This window comes from Salvelinus fontinalis, chromosome 24 (genome assembly GCF_029448725.1).
Source record: "Salvelinus fontinalis isolate EN_2023a chromosome 24, ASM2944872v1, whole genome shotgun sequence".
In the NCBI taxonomy this organism is placed as follows: Eukaryota; Metazoa; Chordata; class Actinopteri; order Salmoniformes; family Salmonidae; genus Salvelinus; species Salvelinus fontinalis.
The window spans coordinates 18,619,482-18,639,801 of record NC_074688.1 but is presented as its reverse complement, the minus strand read 5'-3'; the positions used below and the strand labels follow the sequence as shown (position 1 = coordinate 18,639,801).

The window sequence follows — 20,320 nt, the reverse complement described above, 5'->3', positions numbered from 1 at the left end:
GAAAAGCAGAATGAACCAGGTTTTCCTTTAGGATTTTACCTGTGCTTAGCTCTATTCCGTTTCTTTTTATCCTAAAAAACTCCCTAGTCATTGCCAATGACAAGCATACCCATAACATGATGCATCCACCACCATGCTTGGAAATATGAAGAGTGGTACTCAGTGATGTGTTGGATTTTCCCCAAACATAACACTTTGTATTCAGAAAAAAAGTTAATTTCTTTGCCTAATTTTTTATCAGTTTTACATGAGTGCGTTATTACAAACAGGATGCATGTTTTTGAATATTTTTATTCTGTAAAAGCTTCCTTCTTTTCACTCATGTAGGTTAGTACTGTGGAGTAACTTTAATGTTGTTGATCCATCCTCAGTTCACAGCCATTAAACTATGTAACTGTTTTAAAGTCACCACCATGAAATCCCTGAGTGGTTTCCTTCCTCTCCGGATGCCTGTATCTTTGTAGTAACTGGGTATATTGAAACACAATCAAAAGTGTAATTATTATCTTCACCATGCTCAAAGGGATTTTCAATTTCTATTTTTTTTTTACTACCAATAGGTACCCTTCTTTGCAAGGCATTTGAAAACCACCCTGATCTTTGTGGTTGAATCTGTGTTTGAAGTTCACTGCTCGACTAAGAGACCTTACATATAATTGTATGTGTGGGGTACAGAGATGAGGTAGTCATTCAAAACTCCTCAAGACTATTATTGCACACCGAGTGAGTCCATGCAATTTATTATGTGACTTGGTAAGTGATACATTTTTACTCCTAAACTTATTTAGGCTTGCCATAACAAAGGGATTGAATACTTATTGACTCGACATTTCAGCTTTTCATTTTTTATTAATTTGTAAAAAATGTCTAAAAGCATATTTCCACTGACATTATGGAGCAATGTGTGTAGGCCAGTGATAGAAAATCTAAATTTAATCAATTTTAAATCAGTAACACATCATTCGAATTGTAATTCGCAACACATCATATGAATTGTAATTCGTAACACATCATACGAAATGGATCCAAAAATAATATATACCCTACCAACGTAACATATCATACTAACTTGAGTGTCACGGATTTTATTTTGGGATAATACGTCTACCCCCACCCCTGAGTGCAGGTTGCGTGAAAGTTTCTGGTCATGAGGAAAAGTAGGCGCCTGCCAGCCAATTGCGCATGGTGAGAAAGAGAATGGGGATCAATACATTGCCTTCAAAGGTGAAATACGACAGTGCGTCAGAAAACATTATTTTGTAACAATACAAATTGTCATTTTAACACATGCTAAAACTATAGTGTTCACTCTACGAGTGACTCGGATAAAGTACACAGTATCCTACTTACGCCCTGGCTTTGGGGAAACCCATCGATAAGAGGACGTCCAAATTCGATCCATATTTCACAGTGCCCGATACTTTCGGCCGAAGGCTTCGCGGGATGATTTTGCTGAAGAGATCCTCTTTTGCAGCCATGATTCAGGATTCCATTGGTTTCAGACTAGATCCAGTCTACGATACTGTAGCGAGTGGTGGAGAAAGATATCTAATAGTCTACAACCGATAATTTTTGTGAGCAAGTGCGGTCGCGGGTGCTCCCTCCCCGCCCCCAGAATCTGAAATGATGTATGCTGCTGCGTTTTGAATTTAAAAAGGAAAGATACGTGCAGAGCGCACGGGATTAATTATTAATTTTCGCCTCTACTCTGTATGGGACCCATAGCAGTATCCTAAATTATAGTAGCCGAATAAGAATAGGCATACTAGCATAATAATTGACTATTCAGTATAGCTTGAGCCAAAAATAAAAGAGAATTGTAGATAGGGAGCAATATGTAATACAGAGTAACGTTAGACCCAGTCTAATATGGTACAATAAATAAATAAGTGAACTTAGGTTACTAATAAACTGCATTTGCCTAATAAATTAATAATCCATATTTATTCAATGTTCATAAAAAGACAATGTGTTACATTTATAAAATGACTCACAAACCATTACATGGCACATTAATTTCTCAACAGTCTCATCATATACCATTCATGCAGGATATCACGGGCTACAAATCTGCCCACATGAATAGAAAAATATAATGTTGTGTTATCTTAGCTCCAGATTTTACATTTGATTGATTATAATGACGTCCATTATAGATCATTTAAAATCATTCTTGGCTGTTGGTTGCAATGGTACCAGATGGGTTATATGGTACAATCACACAGAACGCTTTCCTCATCTCCACCTAGTGTCAAAGCAAAGACATGTACAACATTACCGGTAACACTGGATTTGGATAATAGAGCATACAGATGGACCCGTTTATAGATGCTCAAGTACTATCTACAAACTTTAGCTCTAACCGTAGGAAGCTGTGGTGTTTCAAGTTAAGTCAAGTTATATAACAGAGTTGCAGTTGATAGTTTGAGCATCAATGAACCATTTATGCGGGACTATCAAAATAAAGTGACCAAAGTATGACAAATAATTAAGCTCTTTTACATTGATTTCCCTGTGTACACAGTATACAGTTTTGTTTAAGATGTGAAAGTATAAGTCTTATCAGTCTTCCTACAGCACCACCACTGCTGGGCAGTTTCGCAGCTGAGCCAAACTGCAAACACAACGAATGATAAACAAAAAGTACAAAGAAACATAATAGGAAAAGATCATCTTGAAAATTGTAACTCTATACTGTACCTGTCTTGCCAGTTGCACTATCTTGAGATTACCTGGTCCCAAACAGTCTTCTGTGTACACAGACCTATAGGACAGAGATTGTTCCAGTATTAGTGGTTTCCTGTGTGAATAAAAAGTTGCCCTTAAATCTTACTATGTAAATTCATACTGTTCGTTGATGACAATCAACTCTTTAGGACCATGAGTTTTTCCTGATCAGGTCATGTGGTCAGGAAAATCTTTCTGGCTCTATGACATTTGGCGATCATGTTTTATCTTTCCAAGGTCACAGATATAAAAGCCTAATTCATGGGAGCAAAGAGATTAACTTCCTCAAATCAATGACAGACTCAAGGGATGTCACGCTTGTCTTTACCATCACAGCTCTAAGTTCTCTTCCATCAACTGGGCCAGCCTGCTCCAGTCCATTCCCTGTAGTGCAACCCTGTGGAGGACAAGAGAACCCAACCGTTACATTACCAGGTAATGCTCACTTACAGATGCACTCTCAAACATTTGTATAACTTCAGCCAGTAGTTTTGAGTGGTGCTTACGAGCCAAAAGTGGTCCCTGTTTTTTTGTGTACTCTGTCATCAAATTGTGTACTACATCATCCATTTCATATGATATGTTACATCCTGCAAATGCATATATACTTTTTAAACATTACGAATTTGTTGTGCTTAAGATCCTAGATTGGATCTTTAAGCCATATCACAGAGACAGGCAATAACTCTGTGGGGGAGGATGTAGACAGAGGTTAGAGGGGTAGACCAGTACCGGATGGCTGCTGGTTCAAATCCAATGATGTTGTGCCTTTGCTATCACACCAGGGGCACTATTGCCACTGAACCTGTGCGCCTCCAAACATCTCACACAAACCTGGCTTGATCTGCGAGCTCAGCAAAATACTTCAAGGCCTCAACCACTTCTGCTTCTCCTGAAAAAAAGAGGAGGACAGAGGGCCTAAATACGAATAGAGAACAAAAGTATTCCTTTTCATTATCATCTGATTCGTCTAGCCTACCGTTTAACATCAATGAAGTGATAATTCCATCAGTACAGGAAGAAAAACCAAAATTCACAATGGAATTGAACTCGACCTTGGTGAACATTCCTGCCTGCCAACTGAGTTTACCGTGTGTGTGTGTGTGTGTGTCTTACAGTTGAGCCAGCGCTGTCAGATAAGCTAACCAGAACGGTGGCAGGTTGCTCATGTCCATAGGAGTGTAATCCCCTGTGTACAGTCAACACACAAACATGAACATTTAAAATGTTCATTGTAAAACTCAGTTACATAATGTATACATAAATGTTCAGCTCTAGATATATGTAAGAGGATGCACAAAGATACCCACAGGTGCCTTTAAAAACACGCATGCACAATCTCCCATAAGCCTAAAGAAATAAATTACCTTTCAAAAATCATTAATTATTCATTAGACCACACAGGGGGGGCTGAGTGTCTGCGGGGTGTTCTCTCCACCCTTGTATTTGACTTATGAATTAAGGTCATCTGGTTGTCTAGGTATAAATTGAAAGTAAAAAACAAAACATGCAGACACGGCCCTCCATGGAATGAGTTTGACTCCCCTGCAGGGGTTCACAGTTGTCAAGCGTAGACTGGTAACTTATTTTTATTTATTTGGCGCATGGAAACTAGAGGCCATGAATAACTTGATCAAAAAGAATGGCATCGATTGGCACTATTATAAGCAGTCTAACTTAAACCCTCATATCCGTCGCCCGGTTTGACATAAAGACTTGAAACTTTGTATGTAGGTGTCTTTCCTCATGTTGAACAAATTTGCCTCAATGTTCATCTCTTCGCTTAGTTTGAGAAAAGATAAAGGATTGGTTAAGAGATGGCTGAGTTATTGATAAATCAGAATAAAAAAATTTACGGGTCCATTTAAATCCTTAGGGTCATCAAAGCCATTAACATGATGTACCATGTTAAGTTTGCATCGATATCTTAAAAAATATGAAACTATTAGCACTTTCTTGACTTTGTAACGCGAGTGCATAACATCATAATAAAAAATCTTCTCATAGACAAAGTCAGATTCACTCAAAATTTGCTCTTTGGACTTACAATAGTCCATAAAGAGTTTGAGAAATATATGGCAACAGTATATGCATATTAGCACATACGCTAATATGCTACAATACGCAAGAAATACTTCAAAAATCTTCTTCTAGTGAACCATAGGATCAAATGACACCAAATGTGGAATTTAGGCCCATGGTACATGTCTTAACTAGTTTGAGAAAAGCTAAGGGATTGGTCAAAAGATGGCTAAGTTATTGACAAATCAAAAATCTGATTTTATGCGTCAACATGTCCTATCAACGTCAAACTTGTCGTCGCTACCATTGATGTCCTTAAGATGAACCACACTTTATTTTAAGAATGTAAAATGTCAGAATAATAGTAGAGAGAATGATAGATAGAGAATTATTTATTTCAGCTTTTATTTCTTTCATCACATTCCCAGTGGGTCAGAAGTTTACATACACTCAATTAGTATTTGATAGCATTTCCTTTAAATGGTTTAACTTGGGTCAAACGTTTCAGCTAGCCTTCCACAAGCTTCCCACAACAAGTTGGGTGAATTTTGGCCCATTCCTCCTGACAGAGCTGGTGTAACTGAGTCATGTTTGCAGGCCTCCTTGCTCACACACGCTTTTCAGTTCTGCCCACAAATTTTCTGTAGGATTGAGGTCAGGGCTTTGTGATGGCCACTTCAATACCTTGACTTTGTTGTCCTTAAGCCATTTTTCCACAACTTTGGAAGTATGCTTGGGGTCATTGTCCATTGGGAAGACCCATTTGCGACCAAGCTTTCACTTCCTGACTGATGTCTTGAGGTGTTGCTTCAATATATCAACATAATTTTCTGTCCTCATGATGCCATCTATTCTGTGAAGTGCACCAGTTCCTCCTGCAGCAAAGCAGCCCCACAACATGATGCTGCCACCCCCATGCTTCACGGTTGGGATGGTGTTTTTCGGCTTGCAAGCCTCCCCCTTTTTCTACAAACATAACGATGGTCATTATGGCCAAACAGTTCTATTTTTGTTTCATCAAACCAGAGGACATTTCTCCAAAAAGTATGATCTTTGTTCCCATGTGCAGTTACAAACCGTAGTCTGGCTGGTTATGGCAGTTTTTGGCTTCTTCCTTGCTGAGCGGCCTTTCAGGTTATGTCGATATAGGACTCGTTTTACTGTGGATATAGATACTTTTGTACCTGTTTCCTCCAGCATCTTCACAAGGTCCTTTGCTGTTGTTCTGGGATTGATTTGCACTTTCGCACCACAGTACGTTCATCTCTAGGAGACAGAATGCGTCTCCTTCCTGATCGGTATGACGGCGCGTGGTCCCATGGTGTTTATACTTGTGTACTATTGTTTGTACAGATGAACGTGGTACCTTCAGGCATTTGGAAATTGCTCCCAAGGATGAACCAGACTTGTGGAGATCTACAATTGTTTTTCTGAAGTCTTGGCTAATTTATTTTGATTTTTCAATGATGTCAAGCAAAGAGGCACTGAGTTTGAAGGCAGGCCTTGAAATACATCCACAAGTACACCTCCAATTGACTTAAATTACATCAATTAGCCTATTAGAAGCTTCAAAATCCATGCCATCATTTTCTGGAATTTTTATTTAAAGGCACAGTCAAATTAGTGTATGTAAACTTCTGACCCACTGGAATTGTGATACAGTGAATTATAAGTGAAATAATCTGTCTGTAAACAATTGTTGGAAAAATGACTTGTGTCATGTACAAAGTAGATGTCCCAACCAACTTGCCAAAACTATAGTTTGTTAACAAGAAATTTGTGGAGTGGTTGAAAAACTAGTTTTAATGACTCCAATCTAAGTGTATGTAAACTTCTGACTTCAACTGTATATGACAAGCTCTGTTCCAGAGTGGAAGCTAAATGTGGCCTGTGTACCAAGCGTGTATCAAACTCTGAATCAGAGGTGTAGCGATCAGATCTCTGTAACTGAATATATTAGGTGCATAACCCAATCCCACATACAAAAGCCACAGTAGTGTGAGTTCAGCTGCATTCAGCTCAGAATTGTTCCAACCTCAATAGAAAAAACAGCCAGCTGCTTTTGACTTGTGGCCTGCTCTCTGTTCTAGAGATCCTCTGTGAGCGAGTTTTAATGACTCCAACCTAAGTGTATGTAAACTTCTGACTTTAAAAACACGCATGCACAAACTCCCAATAACTATTGATCAAGTGGACTTTGTTTCATGCAAAATAATGTTAATTTTAATTATGCATATGAACAATTTGAAATATCGTGATTAGTAGATCAGTATAATCACAAAATGTTGCCCTATTATGTGGTATGAATGTATTGAAAACTGGATCTTTTATTTTGGAAAATAAGAAACTGGAAGTTCTGCTGCTTGCGCACACAATCAGCATATACAATGAGTGTACAAAACATTAACAACACCTTACTAATACTGAGTTGTACCTCCCCCTTTTGCCCTCAGAACAGCCTCAATTCTTCAGGGCATGGACTCTACAAGGTGTCGAAAGCAATCCACTGGGATGCTGGCCCATGTTGACTCCAATGCTTCCCACAGTTATGTCAAGTTGGCCGGATGTCCTTTGGGTGATGGATCATTCTTGATACACACGGGAAACTGTTGGGTATGAAAAACCCAGCAGAGTTGCAGTTCTTGACACAAACCGGTGCGCCTGGCACCTACTACCATACCCTGTTCAAAGTCACTTAAATATTTTGTCTTGCCCATTCACCCTCTGAATGGCACACATACACAATCCATGTCTCAATTGTAAATATTTAACCTGTCTCCTCCCCTTCAGCTACACTGATTGAAGTGGATTTAACAAGTGACGTCAATAGTTAAAGGTTAAATTAACAACAACAAAAAATGAATCATTGCTTTCACCTGGATTCACCTGGTCAGCCTGTCCTGAAAAGAGCAGGTGTTCTTAATGTTTTGTACACTCAGTGTATATATGTATAAATACTCATATTTATATAGAAACTCAATACATTAAGTATGATTACCTGCTGCATTCCAAGATAATCAACTTACAGCACTACACTTCACTTGCGTAATCCTTGTGGTATTGAGATAAACTTGGTAATGCTTTCACTATTTGCATATAAAGATAGTTCCTACATGATAGAGTGCTTGCTTTGTTATGAGACTGATCTTGTCATTTCTGACATCCTGTGAACCCTGTTGATTGCTGCTCGCAGCTGTATTTATCATTATTGTTAGCGTTAATATACTGGCAGTCTACAGGGGCCCCACAAGGGTGCGTGCTCAGCCCCCTCCTGTACCCCTCCTTTCCTGGCCACGCACGCCTCCAACTCAATCATCAAGTTTGCAGACGACACAACAGTAGAAAGCCTGATTACCAACAATGACGAGACAGCCTACAGGGAGGAGGTGAGGGCCCTGGCAGAGTGGTGCCAGGAAAATAACCTCAATGTTAACAAAACAAAGGAGCTGATCGTGGTCTTCAGGAGACAGCACGCCCCTATCCACATCAACGGGACCACAGTGGAGAAGTTCCTTGTCGTACATATCACTGACAATCTGAAATGGTCCACCCACACAGATAGTGTGGTGAAGAAGGATGGAGATATGTTCCATTCACATTGTCCTTTCCAGGACAATTACAACAACTACAGTAACCATGCCAGCACAGTACAGCTTGGCTTGGTTTGGCTCAGCTCAGTAGTGTGAAAAGGGAGCGTTGTCTTTTTATTGCTGACCTGAACAACTCTGTCCTGAAGACCAGCAGTGACGAGGAGTTAATCCGTCTCTTCGTCACTGCCGGTCTTGGCCCTGATGGGTTTGGAAAGGTCCTACGCTAACAACTGAACAAAACAAAATAATTTGGCACATGAGTAGAGTGATCTCCAGAGTAACATGTTATTCTTCTTAAACTTTCTGTGATGTTGTAGAATTTCAGACTCTTCAGAGTGGCAGACACTATTGCACTGTTAAAGAAGAGAACGTTATAAAATTGTATAAACAAATAGGATGTAATTATTAACACAAAGGGAGTTCGAGATAGAAAAGATAAGACCAAAAAAAAGGCAAAAATCAACAAGTATATGACTTACTATGTGGTTAATCTATAAAATATAGAAGAAAAATGTAAAACAGTATTCTCTCAGGGACTTTCACAGGATACACTGTCATGAACTAGGCTCATGAGACATTTATAAGTGATATTCTTCAAGAATGAATGGGTATCATTAATTCAAATGAACAAAAATACCTAATAAATATCAGAGTGGGCCTTTAAATAGAGAGACTGTAGTGAAGACACTTACCACCTGGCAAGGAATGTTGGTATCATATTTGAGAATTAAGTTCTGCTTTGTCAAAGCAGTACTGGAAAAGAAAGCGTGCAGGGACTCAAATGAGCATTAACCATGTCAGATCTCTGAATGTTTGGCTATGAAAAGCCAACTGACATTTACTCCGGAGGTGCTGACCTGTTGCATCCTCTTCAACCACCGTGATTATTATTATTTGACCCTGCTGGTCATTTATGAACATCTTGGCCATGTACTGTTTTAATGTCAAACCAGCACAGCCATAAGAGCACTGGCCACCCCTCAGAGCCTGGTTCCTCTCTAGGTTTCTTCCTAGGTTCCTGCCTTTCTAGGGAGTTGTTCCTAGCCACCGTGCTTCCACATCTGCATTGCTTGCTGTTTTAGGTTTTAGGCTGGGTTTCTTTGTAGCACTTTGTGACATCGGCTGATGTAAAAAGGGCTTTATAAATACATTTGATTGATTGATATGAGCGGCATGTTGTAGGTTTGGCAGGGTATTCCTGTTGCTAGGCAGAATAGTGGGCAAGCCACTTGGTGTAGTCTGACAGCCCCTGTGATATCCAGCAGAGAAATACATATTGTCAACATACATCATCATCATCAAATGACTCTTTCCAATAAAGCTAACACTCTAGTCATACCACCTTCCTTCCACTATATTGTGATACTTAAATGATTTTCTATCTATTCCCATGCTCTCCAGTGGACATTTACAAATCTAATTTCATAACAACTTGAACTGAAACTTACACTATAGTAACACCATTTGTCATTCAACATATTCCGTTAACTGAGCTGGAACCCTGTGCGCAGTTTCATGCCAAACACAGGTAACTTCTCCTCATTGATAATCCACTGCTGGGTGAAAAGACAAACAGGGAGTCTTGTGACGCGAGTGTTAGTTGCTAACTGATTTGATAGACAGTACTAACAATACAGTAATAACCTGGGTGGGGGTCAATCCAGTTTTCAATTGAGAAAGTGAATTGAAATTCAAATCATGACTAGAAAATCCTTCTATAAAACAGGCAATTATTAATACATTTCACTTCCAGAAGTCACTGAATTGAAAACTGAACCCAAACATTTCCATGTTCACAGTCCTTACTGACCCAGAACCTGCTGAAGGTCCGGTCTGGGCTTGTGGCTGCAGGATAAGGAAATCTGAGAGGTAAGGCAGTGTGGCGTTGTAAAGGCTGTAGAACACCACACTGGCCAGACGCAATGCTGTCACTCCCTCCTGTGACTTCTCAAGGAAGCGAGTTATCCTAAAATACACAGAGATACCTAGGCTTTTAGGCTTTTCTGTTGGTGGCAAATGACCCATACAGTCATCAAATGTGAGTACTGTTATCAACAATATATTGGTATCAAGATGGGTTGATTTTTCCTGTTGCCTACCAGTGGGTCTCAGAGCATACCCCCACTATACCCCTTGAGCTGCTCTTCTCTCCCTCCTCTTGCTCATAGTATATGGCCAGCTCTCCATGCTAAGTCAAAGAGAGAGATACTAACATGTAAACAAGGCCAAAAAACCTACTCCACTGCGAATTTGGTTACAGTTTCTCAGAGGTGAGGTATATGTTGTTATTCACCAGAAGGAGCACATATGTTATCTTACCTTGGAGCTGAATGAAGCGGAGAACCTGAGCAATATCAAAGTTCTGGTCTGCACAGAACATATCCCCTGCAATCTGTGAGTTATCAGCCACTGCTCCTAGCCGGCCCTCGAGGGTGGTGCTGCCGTCATTCGCTACATTCTCCACAGGGAAGTTATTAGCCGTTGCCCAGCACTCAAAGTGCTTATACCTGGAATGGGAGACAAGTGTCAATACTGTTACTACATGTTACTGTACTTACTTGTCTGCATTTGTGACCAGATAGACCTCACTGCACAACTGCCACCTGGAGAGAAATGAATATTCCAAAGTTAAAGGGATTCAATAATGTATTTATGTAAACTGGGACTGAGTATAAGACATGTAGTACAGCAAAACTGTACGGGCAGTCGACAGTAATTAACTTGACTGATAACTCACTTGTTCACGTCTCCCACCAGGAATCCAGGATTTTATTTTCTCCTATCCCAGACAACAATGCATTTGGTACCCCAGTCAGCTGTCCATACAAACCTGTGACATCATTCTAGAAAAATTACAAATATAGAGTAAAGGGATGTGGGTTTGGCAGTTGTTGCACACCTTAGAAGTTTATTTACTCTTCTTAAAATAATATTCCCCCAAAATATGTTGATACTTGAATCTATTTCAGCAGGCCTATAGCATAGTGACCAGTTGCCGCTCACACCTCAGCTTGCCCTATAGACATGAAGGTGAATAGGGATAGACTTACGTAACACTCCGAGACTGACTGAACGCTGCGTCATTGAACATGCCCTTTTCTTCCTGAGAAAACTCAACTAAATCTTTGCATTATTTTGGTAGTTTGCCTACCTTGTGCGGCGGTAAGTCTGATTTCGTATTATTTAAGTGCAGTTTATGTGTTTGTGTGCATTGACCTGCTTGTGTTGTGAAATGAACCAACCACGTATGCGAACTTTGCACCCAAACCTCGCCTGCTCACATAAACAATTTACCTTCATCCGAGTTTATAGAATGGTGCTGTGGCCAGCTACCAATAAAATGCATATTATTTTCTTGGCCCTAGTCTTATTCGCTTGTAAACGACATCAAATACATTGGTTTATGCGATACAGTACAATAAACAGCAAAATTGTGTACCCATACGATTTCACGTCGAAATGTGACTGGTACATTGTAGCCTAATTCTTAAAGAGCCAGAGTCTCCGAATGCTGACCGCCTGCCGACGAGTTCCCATAAATTGCAGTAACATTAGAAAACATAGTTCATAAGTCCATATTACTTGTATATTTTTGTTTAATTAAAAATGCTAATGACAATCACACATGATGTACTAGGTTAGCTAATGATGAAATGAAAACTCAGAATGATACAACTGATGTTCATAGTGGATTCAATAAGTGAACGAACAGAAAGCGCTCAAACACTACGTTTTTCACTCAATTGTGAAGTTCCATCATTTACCAATACAAAGATCCTTTATTACAATATATATATATAATTGTAATACATATTCCACTGACAACTTTAGAAAAACAAAGTGCTGAGCCATTTCTGGAAGTGGGGACATCTGATACTAGATGTATCTGATGTAAATGTATTTTGAGACTTACACTAAGAGTTACTAAATATACTTGATACAATGAAGCGCAATTGTGTCAAAGGTAAAAAAGCTAAACAATTGTATGTACATGACAGCTGAATAGCTGCGGGGAAAATCTTTACTTATAAGAGCTAAGATGGTTTTCCGTATGTAAAATGTGACCGTTTAATGACCTATCTGCAAACTCCTTCAGACTGATTTTGTAGTGAAGTGAGAATTTTCTTCTGGTTTGAGGTCCAAAGTTCTGTCACAAGGTAATTCTACCATTCCTCCACTGAGATATTCAAATTCTATGATCTAACATCCTTCTTCTCCCCTGGCTGTCCATGCTGCCCATCACTGAGGGTCTGCTGTTGCTGCTCCAACAATGCCATTCTGTCGCATCTGGTTCCTCAGAATCTGGTTCTTGGATTTCCAGTCTTCTACCTGTGCAAAATTGGAGGGGAAAAGCAGCTCAAACAAAGTCTATTATTACAGCTGATGCATGGATTTGTGAAAAGCTATCCTATGGTTTGGTATTTTGTTTGCAAGTTACATTTTCAGCATGTTTGAGGGGTACAGTTTCAACACAGCGAGGTGCAGAACCCCTAATCTTGATCACTTTATAAGTAGTTAATAAGTTGTTGTTTGGATGCACAGTGATTCGTAGATCAGTGATGCTGCGCAGTCTGACTACAATGCGGTCAAATCTCCAACACACATTTTTTCTGTGGTTATGTGTGACTGCATACAATTAGTGTTGCAGTAAGTAGGTGAACAGGATTGATGATAGAACAAAAATCTCACTCACTAATCCTACAGCCTGATCAGCAAAATCCAAATCTGAACCTAATTTGAAAGCGTGAATGAATCATAGTAGGCTGCGTTTACACAGGCAGCCCAATTCTGATCTTTTCCCACTTATTGGTCTTTAGACCAATCAGATCTTTCTACAATAATTGGGCAACATATCAGAATTGGGCTGCCTGTGTAAACACAGCCATAGTGTCTTACCTCCTGCCTCAGTAGTTGGTTGTCCATTCTGAGCCTCTCCAGGGTGCTTAGGTCATCCCCTAGTCTGAGGTTGTTCTGCCGAAGCTCCTGGATATAGTCACAGGCTTTGGAGAGGATCCCACCTTTACTCTGGACCAAAACAGAAAGACCATGTCACCCTCTCCCATGTAGGGCCAGGATGTTTTTCCTGAGAATGTGTTCTGACAAGGAAAAACTCTAGATCCTCAATTTTATAACTAAGTTCTTTTTAGTCAGTTGACATGTTCATGAAAAACTCTTGGCAATACCCATGAGACTTGAGTGTGACCCATTTTATGGTGATACTGACCTCATTACTGATACTGACCTGCCCTGACTTGGTAGGGTCAATGTTGCAGTCTGGGATGGTCTTTGAGAGCGTGACAATCCAGTTGTTGATCTTGTCCCTGCGTCTACGTTCAACTTGGAGACAAATTACACAATAACACATTTGAGTAGGCAAGCAGGGCAACATATGATTCTGTGCTCAACGTGACATGCAAACCCAACTAGCATTTAATAGACATTTCATATGAAGTATTGTATGAGTAATTTATGATAGGTATCTAGGTCTCACCCTCGTTGTGCTGGGCTCGCCTTTTGTCATCTCTAGAAGTGCGTGGGACCTCTGATTTTCTACAAGACACAATCAGTATAGACATGAATAAACAGATATTATCATGGAAACCATTGTCATACACAGCATACATCCATATGTGCAGCTAAAACAGTAACAAGGCTAAGTAATTAAGACCCAACACAAAAAGAAACATGAATGTGCATGGGACAGTGTGACTAACTAGTATGGTAACTGTGATGATTCCCCTGGCTTCTCCAGTCCAATATCTACTGTACTGGTCAAAATGGCAGCTTACGTGTTGTAAGGTTGTGTGCGAGGTGCAATGGACCTCTGGTTGGCTCCCGTCAGCACTTCCTGGGGGGACATCATCACATACAACTGCCCTGAAACAAAGAAGTCCCTTGCTTCCTTCAATCCAAATTGGCCATATAAATGTATCAATATCAAATGTCAATCAAAATGGAAAGCCAATTGGAAATAAATGTATAACCTGATGGAGCATAGAAATGGGATCTATTCATTCTATGTGATTGAGTCTCCTTAATCTCCTCACCAGTGGGAGTGCTCTGACTTAGATGCGTATCAGATGCCTGCACCACGCTGGTTACCATGGTGCCTGGTGAAGTATCAGCGATGGTGGCAGGGTAGTAGGTGTAATGCGTCTCAGTGCCGTCCCCTTCCAACCCCTCGGACTGAGAGAACACAGCCTACAGTAAGAGGACACCTTTGTCAGTGTTGAATAACAATCAGAACTGTACACAGTGAGGAATAGAAGTAGAGGAGTAGAGAATCTGTATTATCCCAGATTAAAAACAATGCTGTTTGATTTACAGAATCTGATTGAATACTACTAGCCTGGCGGACAAAACTGGTTAAAATGTATGTGATTACAACCAGAAACAGGTTGAAATGACTCATTTTGGCATCATTTCAAACCAGTGTTTCCCACTGGGAGAGCCCCAAGTCCTGCTCGTATAAATTTTCACCTGGGTCATAGGCTGTGTGGCTGCAGGAAATCCAGTGAGCACACTGACTGCTGTGGCTCCATCACTTTGAGCCTCCAACTGTCCATCAGACACCTGGATGACTCTGTATGTCACCTTCAGCAAAAGAAACACAGGTTTGCTGAGCGAAACATCAAATCGGTAATTAGTAATGACAGAAGACTGAGCCTCAGAAAACTGTGGATGGGCATTGGCTGGGCTCAGACCTCTAGCTCAGAAACTTCAGCTAGATCTAGTGAGCCCTGTAGAGTATGTTCTCCCTAACTGTACCTGCCCAGCGGGAGGGTAGTACAGCTCCCCTACCTGCCCCCCAGCTCCCTCCGTCTTGAATAGATACTTTATGGGATGCTCTGAGGAGAAGGTGGCGGCAGACTGAATGGTGGCGATGGCAGCTGATGGGTCATCAGCTGTAGCCACTGCACCTGAAAGAGCAAAAATCTCTATAATATAAGAAAGAAACTACCATGGGTGTCTTCTGATGTTTTGAGGGGCATTAATTCCTTTCCACATGACGTTACCTTCTTCAATGACATGTGAACTTTCATCCGGGTCTGGGCTTTTCTGTTGACTACATAACAAAATGAGAAGAACAATGATAATATACGGTAACACACCGCTCTTTCAACTTTTACTAGAATATGATCATCCAGCCCAACACTCAAATTCATTACAACAAATCATGTGGAAGTAGCTTTGGTTAAAAATGGATGATGGTTAAATACATTTATTGTTAACTCACCCCTTCATTTTCACAGTGTCAACTGGAAAGAGAATCTCCTTCATTCACCCGGGAGATAAACAGGCTTGAGGAAAATGGACACGTTGGTTATTTTTGGGGGGAAACAATCTAGGCTACAGAAACCCAATCACAAACCTGAAACATCTGATTTCCAAACATTGGTACAGGCTCTGCGTGTATTCAACTAGAATATAGAAAGCCTTCAAGGAACAAGCTATACTGTGTGTTTAATTGAAGTGATAACAGTACTCTTTAGGCCCCTTCAGTAGTTAGTCAACGTTACACACTACAATGTAGCCGCAAGCGTAGAACCTCATTCAGCAAATAACTAGCGAACATTACCCTGTAACTTTAGCAGATGCATTATATTGCTGAAGACGTCAGGCAAACAGCTGCAACGAAATATCAAAATTCTAAATGGCGAATCCAGCTTTCTAAAGTAGTAAGTTAACTAACCATACACTAACACATACCGATGTTTACTTGTTGTATAAATGAAGAATATGGAGCTAGCATTAGCATTAAGCTGCATTATTCCAGCGGTTCCTTCAAGCTGCGACGGGTCAGTTCAACAAAGCATCTTTGCTATAACTAATGTTGTGATTTAACGTAAACTAGCTATTTAGCCAGTAATAATGCCAAGCAAATGTCCAATATGTGGTATTTGTACAACACTGCTTGAAACATCGAAGAAAATAGCTACATACAAGATCGGAAAATTGTAGCTACTTACCGTGCAATTGGCCCCTCCCCAGTTGTTTGTCAACATTACTGGCTGTCTGCGCCAATGACTGAATGGTCTGCGCATGTACCAAATTTTCGGTGCGCTTAATTTACACCGTATGGCGCGCTCAATAGCAGATTTGGCCTGTTTACCATTGCACTGCTCATCTAAATTGTGCCGGGTAAGATAAATCAAACGGATCTAGAGTTGTGGCTAACTTTACCGGGCTTCATCAACTGTGCAGATCTAGGATCAGCATTTTAACCACACCACTGGTATAAATCAAGAGATACAATATAAAACCGATTCTGAATCTGGTACCGTGGGCAAGTACATTAAAAGTTATTTTGGCCCTAAGGGGTTCACTGTTTCACTACTTTGTAGGTCTATCAGGCAGACAGTTATGTGAAAGTTAATCTAAATTCCCAAATTAATGATGCCTGCATGCACCGTAACTCTGCCTTGTTTTGTTGTAGTCTCTATTTTCCCGCTCAATACCCAACGAATTGCTACAGTGAGGAAAAAGTGACTGGCTGGACAGCGCCCGAGGTTCGAACCCATTTACAAAGTTATAGAATATGGAATGCCGTTTGGGGCTTTACGTGTCAAACAAGATACACATCAAATAACACTATTCTATAATAGAATGTCGTGTGTGATGAATTTGCACGTGCAAGCCAAGCGCCACTACTACTATCAGTAGCATTGTCAAAGCTGTATAACAAAAGTCTGCAAACAAGCACACACTGGTCAAGAACGATGTGTTTACAATACCGCGTTGGTAATAAGGCGTTATTTGACCGCAACTTCTGGGGTAGCTAGCTTTAGCTTGGTACCTAGCTAGCACCAGCCTGAAAACAATGACCAGTAGAAACTGCAGTAATTTTCATTATTCTTAACAAGTATTTAGGAATCCTTGTGAGTAAGTATTTGCTAGGTAGCCACTTGTTCGCCTATTGGAATTGAGCATCAGTTCATGAAAATAAATAGCTAGCCAGCTACCTAACCCTGTTGCCCAAAGCTAACGCTATAAGCAGCCAGCTAGCTTCACCCTTGCTAGTGACGCTCGACAGGACCGGGTTATGTGTTGTGAAGCTAGAAACAATACGGATTAGGCACAACAGTGGAATTTGCGGTTGCCATATTTAGAATAGACGTTAAACAAGGTTGGAATGTGAAGCAATGCAATGGGGTATCAGTCTACTGAGTGACACGCACAGAACATAACTGTTAAGAGTTTACGCAAATATTAGCGTTGTAGCTCTTATCACGGGATTGTGACTGTGTGAAATCACCTCACCAGTCAGCCTATTGTGTGTATTGACATTCATATTGCACTGTACAGCTTTACCTAAGGATTGGGGATCAATGAAACGGGGTATCAGTGTACTCAATACCCAATATATGTTTTTCCCAACGTCTTCCTCAGAGTTATCAGACTCCAAAACATCCACGCAGTATTGTTTTTCCTTGGGAATAGTGTTCAATACATATAGGTTGACAACAAATGTGTCTCAATTCACAGTTGTTCCAGAGTCCCGCAATAATAGACAGGTCAAATAGTGCTGTTTGATTACAAATAGTGAAATCATGCCATAATGGAATAGATCATACTAAACGAGGTTGGAATGTTCTTATATGAATTCAACAAAAGACAATTTGTTATTTTGACAAAAATATTTTGAAATCACACTGGACGTATTAGACTTTAGAATTGCATTGGGGGCATACTTATTTCACTATAAAGCCTTACCTATGGATTGTGGATCAATGACATGGGGTATCAGTCTACACACAGAGAACATTAGTGTCGTAGCTTTTATTGCGGGACTCTGACACCACTGTTAATTGAGCCACATTTATTGTACCAGTCAACCTACTATATATATTGAACATTATTCCAGAGGAAAAACAATACTGTGTGAATGTTTTGGAGCCTGATAACGCTGAGGACTTTGGGTAAGGCTGTACAGTACAATATCAATGTCAATACGCACAATGGGCTGACTGGGAGGTGATTTCCCACAGTCAAAGTCCAGCAATAAGAGCTACGGCGCTAATATTTGCATAAACTCTTCACAGTTGTGTTCTGTAGGTGTCACCGAGTAGACTAATACACCACTTCATTGCTCCACATTCCAACCTTGTTTAACATTAAGTATGGCATGATTCCACCAATTGTAACCTTATGCATCCCTTTCAAACAGGGACTTTTAGTTTGAAGGCGAAACGCAAATTACAATATTGTGGTTAATCCTTATTGTGGCTAACTTCACAACCTCTTTCCGGTCAAGCGATACTAGCCAGATGAAGCTAGCTGGTTGCTTATAACGTTAGTTTTGGACAACAGGGTTAAGTAGCTGGCTAGCTAGTTATTTCAATAGGAGAACAACAAATGGCTACCTAGCTAATACTTACTCGCATGGATTCCTAAATCATTGCTACGAATATTGAAAATGACTGCAGTTTCCACTGGTCATTGTTTTCAGGCTGGTTGCATTGGTGCTAGCTAGATATCCCAGAAGTTGCTAATAACATATTTGCAAACATTTTAGATCCTGATCTCATTTCAAATGCTCACACAGACGTTCCATTGAACGTGTCGAAAGTAACCACTGAGCTATGCCGCCGCAGTATTTTGTGTGGGAAATTCGTTTCTTACCCAAATAAGCATCTTATATGCTCCAGGCGGTCAGCTGACCTGTTGTTGGGGTAGGTAGTGCATTTAGGAGAGGATCTTCCATAGTGACATGAATACCACAGGCCATAGCAGGATGTGAGCTTGATGCAACATCAACCCCATGGTAGAGCAAGCTTTGATGTGTTCTGGGGAGAGGAAGGTTATTGTGTTCATTTACATGTACAAAGTCATCCACTTGAGGAATATTGTCAGGATGAGTTCTCTGCAGCAGTGGGCCTAATCTTTGTTCCTTTTACAATGACGATTTTAGCATGTAAATCTTGGTGGGGCAAAAAAAAAAAAAACATAGTCGCATGCCAGCAAAGCCACAACACAACACTAAACAGTACATTATTTGGACTATAACGTTGACAAACGGTGCCCACAAACTGTTAGAGCTTACATAAAGCTGTCCTAACAGTTGAGTCCCAATACTAGTCCCAACATCTTAGTACTGTTACATCGGGCTATCAGCGGAACCTTGTCTGGTAGCGAAACAGTTCATTTAGCCTCATTTACTGCCTTTAAAAAAACATAGCTGATATGGCTGTCTTGCTTTAACAAATCTGATTTCTACTGACAATTACAAACTATGGCATTAAGGGAGGATGAGCGGATAAGAGACAATCCGTAATTTCGATTAAGACAATAATGAGCGAGCTAGGACGGACATAGTCAATATAACTACTTGTTCAGCACTTTTGAAGTGTACAGCGACAGAATTCAGAACATTGGCCGTTCTTACAGTATTCTCCCTGTACACCAAGTCAGAACTGTAGGATAAATAAAGGCAGACAATGAAAGCTCTTACAATATTCAATGATGACATTTCTCTAAAACAGACTATAGTCTACATGTGCACCCCCAAGTCAGAACAGTAGGCTAAGTTAAGAGGGGGGAAAGGACAAAATTAGTAGGGTGAGGCACATTGGTAACTAACAGCTTACTACACAACATACACTTAGTATTACTTTCTTGGCTACAGTATACATATCTCCCTGGCATATTGGAAAACTTGGAACTTGGAAAAAACATGGTTGAACCATGACGTTAGTGATCTTCAGGTCGGAGATTTAGATAGAGGCCCAAGTTCCCGACTTGGAATTCCGAGTTGGATGACAGTTCAAAACATATTTTCCCAGTCAGAGTTCATTTTTTGCAGAGTTCCCACTTGTCTTGAACTTACTGAAGTTGGACATTTCCCAGTTCCGAGTTTCCAGTTGTTTTGAAAGCAGCAGAAGTCATGCTAGATTGACAGCATGGCCAATGTTGAATGTTTATCCTTTTAAACTTGGAAATGAGACCCTTAAACCCAGACTTGGACCACACATTCACTCCAC

At 40.3% G+C, this 20,320-nt stretch overlaps 2 protein-coding genes across 8 annotated transcripts in view; both read right to left on the bottom strand.

Moving 5' to 3' along the window:
* LOC129822094 (ubiquitin-associated and SH3 domain-containing protein B-like) overlaps nucleotides 1-1,654 on the bottom strand; it is a 39,376-nt gene extending 37,722 nt beyond the window's left edge. Inside the window, exon 1 of one of the 2 annotated variants that reach the window (XM_055880034.1) lies at nucleotides 1,351-1,654. In XM_055880034.1, coding sequence (XP_055736009.1) covers nucleotides 1,351-1,478 — 128 coding nt within the window. In that variant the 5' untranslated portion in view covers nucleotides 1,479-1,654. The remainder of the gene's footprint in view (nucleotides 1-1,350) is intronic. The other variant, XM_055880033.1, reaches the window with a different exon arrangement.
* Nucleotides 1,655-11,917: 10,263 nt separating this feature from the next.
* LOC129822098 (upstream stimulatory factor 1-like) lies at nucleotides 11,918-19,071 on the bottom strand. 6 transcript variants are annotated; one of them, XM_055880047.1, is made up of 11 exons: nucleotides 18,963-19,071; nucleotides 15,577-15,640; nucleotides 15,356-15,405; nucleotides 15,108-15,259; nucleotides 14,820-14,933; nucleotides 14,387-14,540; nucleotides 14,129-14,216; nucleotides 13,831-13,889; nucleotides 13,564-13,676; nucleotides 13,236-13,364; nucleotides 11,918-12,668 (listed from the first exon to the last, which is right to left on the bottom strand). In XM_055880047.1, the coding sequence occupies exons 2-11, from the start codon at nucleotides 15,618-15,620 to the stop codon at nucleotides 12,579-12,581; spliced, it is 993 nt and encodes a 330-aa protein (XP_055736022.1). In that variant the 5' UTR covers nucleotides 15,621-15,640; nucleotides 18,963-19,071; the 3' UTR covers nucleotides 11,918-12,578. The 6 variants fall into 6 exon arrangements, with proteins under 6 accessions (XP_055736022.1, XP_055736020.1, XP_055736023.1 ...); XM_055880045.1 differs by lacking the exon at nucleotides 18,963-19,071 and adding an exon at nucleotides 16,310-16,998; XM_055880048.1 differs by lacking the exon at nucleotides 18,963-19,071 and adding an exon at nucleotides 16,310-16,985 and having other exon boundaries at nucleotides 13,582-13,676.
* Nucleotides 19,072-20,320: the final 1,249 nt, after the last annotated feature.